Source organism: Austrofundulus limnaeus, unplaced genomic scaffold (genome assembly GCF_001266775.1).
Source record: "Austrofundulus limnaeus strain Quisiro unplaced genomic scaffold, Austrofundulus_limnaeus-1.0 Scaffold39, whole genome shotgun sequence".
NCBI lineage: Eukaryota > Metazoa > Chordata > Actinopteri > Cyprinodontiformes > Rivulidae > Austrofundulus > Austrofundulus limnaeus.
In genome coordinates, this window is record NW_013952441.1 from 2420268 (window position 1) to 2425329 (window position 5062).

A 5062-nucleotide genomic window follows, 5' to 3' on the forward strand; every position below is an offset into this window, starting at 1 on the left:
GGCGAGGACCAGGGAGGATGATTCAACCACTAGATGTCACTGAAAACAACAAATCCCACACACTGTGCCTTTAAACACCATGGTAATAATTAGCTTTGTTTGGTTGGTTTTTTTTACTGGTGCATTGTTCCTCTTATGTATTTGCACTTTTTTAAATGGTATGACAAAATTAACAATTTATTGCAAAATTTTTTGGAGGACCCACAAGCAAAAGCTCATGTGCTCCTGGGGTTCCAGGGACCCCAGTTTGAGAACCTCTGGTTTTGACCTGTTCCCTCTTCAGGAATCATCCTCCATCTCACTCCAACTAGAAACATCAGAAAGCTGTTGGACAAATACAGTCTGAATGAGACCAGGTAATATTTAAGGTTCACAAAGTCAATAATGATCTGAAACAAACCAATATCCCGAGGCTGGAGCTTACAAAAACATTTTTATGTACAAAATTTCATAAAGTTTGTCAACAGACAAATAAAAATTGTGAACAATATGAAGCAACAATGTATAAATAAAATAAAACGTTAAAAACGGGATCACAAAATTCATCTGTACAATTCTTTACATRGCAAAAGATTGGAAGCCATCTTCAGATCTGACAATATTACATAAAAAAACACATAAAATGGTTTACAAAGGTACCACATGGAGGAAACAATGATTTTACAGAAAAGACGTTTTATCAGTATCTATATGCAGAAAGAAAATATAAGAAGGTGTATTTGGCAGCTTATGTTGTTCCTGGACTGATTAAAGCATCATGACTAAAATCAAACTTCAATGATCATTTGATGTTCACCACATTTCAGATCAGAAGTTTTAAACCCAGATCATCTTATTGAGAAATAAAGTTGTAGCTGTTTTGATTAAACAATAGAAGTCATTTTTGTKTTGGTTAATGTTAATGTATAATGTTAATTAGCCCTGGCAGCTATCTTGAATCTAGTCGATRCCAAAACTGTCAATTAATTGTAAATTCAATTATTAATTTCTGAAAGTTTTATTAAAATTTATGTAGTGCTCCATGGGGTATTTTACTAACAAACATACAGTTGGTAATTGTTAAAGCCCTGTCACACGATAACGTTTTAGACAACTTGTGAAATTTTTTAAAGACATCTACACTGCCTGGACCAAAAAAAGTCACCACTTGGATTTAATTAAGTGCTATGTTAAAGATGGAATTTAAAAATTAAATAGAAGCCAGTTTTAGGCGTGTACACATACTGTGATGCTAACAACGTGGTCAAATGTATGACTTTTATTAGTAACTTAGACATTAAAAAATTCATAAATTAGCATAAGTTGTCTAAAATAATATAGTGTGACAGGAAGTTTAGTAAAGTTTTTAAAAAAAAACAAATCTCACATGATCCATTATTCTCAAAGTGTTGAGAATGATTCTCGGCTACTGCCATAATAAATCTTACCATATTATTGGTAAAAAGGACTTAGTTGTAGCCCTTTTTGTCTTTGTGGTGTGAGTTTATATTAAAATAAATAAATAAGAAGAAGTTTATTTCAAATATGAGGCTCAGAGTCACAGCTTCAGGGTCTCAGAATGTGTTTATATCAGCATAACTGTATGGTGGAGTCCACCCAGGCCAGGTGGAAGCCAGGATACACCGGCTCAGTGAAGGTGGTGTGGAAAGTGTGGAGAAGGGTGAGCTCACCACTAGAGACCCTGTAGAAGGACAGGGTTCCTGAGGGCCAGTCGAGGTAAACYCCTACTCTATTAGAGCTGGGTGAGRCAGGAACGACCTCATTCGTGCCTCCGTGCAGGACCCTGTAACCGTCTGTGGTGTAGCTCAGACCCCAGGAGACGTCATTCCTGCCCAACCAGCAGTCAGAACCTTCCCCCTTCCTGCAAATCCGTCTGTAGGTCACTCCCACGGTGCCCCTCCCGCTCCACWCTGTCTCCCAGTAGCACCGACCCTCCAGCCCCTCCTTACACAACACCTGAGTCCTGAAATCGAACCTGTCCGGGTGATAGGGACACGGCTGCTTGGTCCAACGTRTTGCCTTCCTGTTCCCCTCCGACAGAGACAGATCTGCGTGTGCCGTGTTTGGGTCCAGGGTCAGTTTGTTGGCGTCTGATGAGTCAGATAAAAGAAAATTRATTGTGTTCAAATAAATAAAATAAAAAAACAGACAATAATTTGGTTACTCACATTTCTTTGGACCAGGCAGGATCCTAGATTCACCACACTGCTCCACACTAACACAAAACACACCAAAAATCAAATGTTTCCCACATTCTAATATCTAAAATCTCTCTTCTAACAAGCTAACAGCTAAGCTCTGTCTTAAAGGGGCAATGTTATGTGTTTTTCTGGCATATATTTAAATACAATACAATAATAAAGTAACTATGTCACCTTTAGTTGTTATTGAAATGCTGTTTTTATGTTTAAACTGTCTGCCTCTGTCTCTTTAAGAACCTCCTTCTGCTTCTGTCCTGTCCCATTCAGTGCCTGGGGTGGGGGGGTAGCGTGCACGAGGGGCTTTGCACGTGTGCTATGATGCAGTTTACTTGGCATCTGAAAATACATTTCCTCAAAGGTATTTTTAATCTGAAAAGAGCTTCACTGAGTGAGAACTAATGTTGAGAGCTCAGCAGACAGTTAAGTTTCACTTTCACTTTCACCCGAGAGCCTGCAGGAGTCATGGGCGAGGTGTGTGGGGAGGGGGGGTACGCTCTGCCATGAGGAAGTTTGGCTTAAATACATGTCCCAGGGGCGTTTCTGGTTCCAAAAGGCGCTTCTGGTCCCCACCTGTCGTTTTGCTCCTCAGCATTTCTTCCTAAAAACGCTGCAGGATTTCTCAAACATGCATGAATGAGTCAAAGCAAGGTTTTGGACATGTTCTTTATGAGAGTATACCATTATAACATGATATAAAACTCAAAAAAGTTGATTTTACATGATATTGCCACTTTARAGATCTTCTTGTTCTAGACCTTTAGCATTTGCCTACACTGCCTATACCATGGGGCCGGCCCTGATTAGACAGATCAGATGACAGTTCAGGTTCAAATCACCATCGTCACTACCTGAGTGAATCCAGAGTGCAGTGAGGGTCCTCCAGCAAAGCCGTCAGCAGCATCAGGCCTGAGTCTCCTGGGTGGTTGAAGCTCAGGTCCAGTTTTCTGAGGTGGGATGAGTTCAGTGCAGAGGCCAGGAAAGTGCAGCCCTCTTCAGAGACTCTACACCCACACAAACTTTAAAATAAGGAGGACATGTTTTTTTTTATCTGAATATGCACTGAGATGATCAGAGAGAAATTACATTTTCTGTGCAAATGCAGCTAGAATGACTTTACGAAAGAAGCTGAAACTGTAAAAAGCAGCATAACACTGGCTAAAAGCTAAAAAAAACACCAGCTACAAGACAAAAGTAGCAAAATGTTGTAAACTGACAGTAACAAGAGCTTAGTAATAGTTAGAATAATCAGGAAAATTTTGAAGAACATTTTGATAAATGATTGGCTAAAATGGTACAAAGTATGTAGATGTAGTTTGTAAAATTAATGGCATAAAAAGTGAAGAAATTTGCATTCGTTAGATTTTTTCTTGGCAATAAACCTTATCTATCTTAAACCGGTAATTTCCCTTTTACAGTAAATGGTGCCACATTTGTAAGGAACATGCATTTGTGGGATGAGCAGTAGAGCTGATTGCACATAAGAAAAATTTGCCAAATTTTCTCTGCCTAACAGCTGTTGTTGTGATTGACACTTGTTTTGAGTTTCTGGTATCTCCAGGTGATGCCAATCAGGTGCCTTATATAAGATTTATTACCAAGAAGCATTGTTACAACAAAGAAATAAACTATGCTAATACATACAGTACACAGGAAGCTAAAACTAAAACTAGTAAAAACAACTGGACATACACGAGTTGTTCCAGTTTACAGTGAGGACTTCCTAGAGCAGTAGAAAAGGTTCTGACTCCTGCATCCTGAAAGTCGTTRTCTGTGAGATCCAGGACTCTGAGCTGGCAGCAGGTAGAGCTGATGACTGACGCCAGGGTGTCGGAGCTGTCCTCTGTCAGGTTGCAGGTTTTAAGTCTRAATAAACAGAAAATAATGTAAAAACAAGAGCAAGTCGCTTGGAGGGTATTGTGTGTGGAGCAGAGGTCACGTTGACCTGAGTGTCTCCAGTTTGCTGGTCTTCAGTCCATCAGAGAGCTGCTTCAGTCCTGCGTCTGTCAGGTTGTTGTTGCTCAGGTCCAGCTCCCTGATTTGGGACGAGCGGATGCCATTGGACAGGTTTTCACAGCACGTCACCGTGAGGTTACAGGCATTCAAGCTACAGCAAACAAGWAGCAAGAGCAACATTTATAAGGTCACAGTCAATCCATTTAATTTAAATGCAATCAAATTATAATCAGCATTAAGGGTTGTTCATCCAATTTAATCATGTCCTTCAGTTAGAAGAGTTAGAACAGTTCGATTCAGGCCTCATTCACACAAAAACATAGCTTTTCCAAAAAATAATTTGTCGTTTTTAAACATTTTCTTACAAACCTGACTGTTTCTAGAAACGTCTTCAACCAAATGAAAGCACAGAAAATTGCAATCCCAAATGGGAACATTGCCTGTGGTGCACAGTTATCTGACACGTTCAGTGTTCTAAACACACACACACCTGTGATGAAACAACATAATTTCTAAACCACAAGACATATTGCATATTTGATTGCAACAATCCATTTCTGAGACAATTCTGTCTTTCTKTGACACGCTACACGACCCCCTTCCCATCGGAAAACTTTTACTTTGATCCAATATGGCAGCTTTCAAGATAGCCTCAAACAGGACTTCTCAAATTTTGGGGTCTGGGGACCCTTTACAGGGGAGAAAAATGTGCAAGGACTTCCTCAAAGACCTTCTGCTGATTAAAAATAATTTAGTGCCATTTTAACCTTTAAATGTCATGGGAATAATTGTTTTTTGGTTTGTTTTACTGGAGTGTAGGGGCAGATATTATAAGATTTCTTTCTTTTTTTCTGCACCTTTTTCATTCAGTAATTGATTTACTTTGTTCTTTTAATGGACTTTTTATG

General features: G+C 39.3%; 1 protein-coding gene across 1 annotated transcript in view; it reads right to left on the bottom strand.

The window, feature by feature from the left end:
- Window positions 1-1569: 1569 nt before the first annotated feature.
- LOC106516547 (NACHT, LRR and PYD domains-containing protein 3-like) overlaps window positions 1570-5062 on the bottom strand; it is a gene marked incomplete at its 5' end in the record, with an annotated part of 7423 nt that continues 3930 nt past the window's right edge. Inside the window, 5 exons of the mRNA XM_014006957.1 lie at window positions 1570-2090; window positions 2169-2215; window positions 3050-3217; window positions 3891-4064; window positions 4144-4305. Of these exons, the coding sequence (XP_013862411.1) occupies window positions 1570-2090; window positions 2169-2215; window positions 3050-3217; window positions 3891-4064; window positions 4144-4305 (1072 nt within the window). The remainder of the gene's footprint in view (window positions 2091-2168; window positions 2216-3049; window positions 3218-3890; window positions 4065-4143; window positions 4306-5062) is intronic.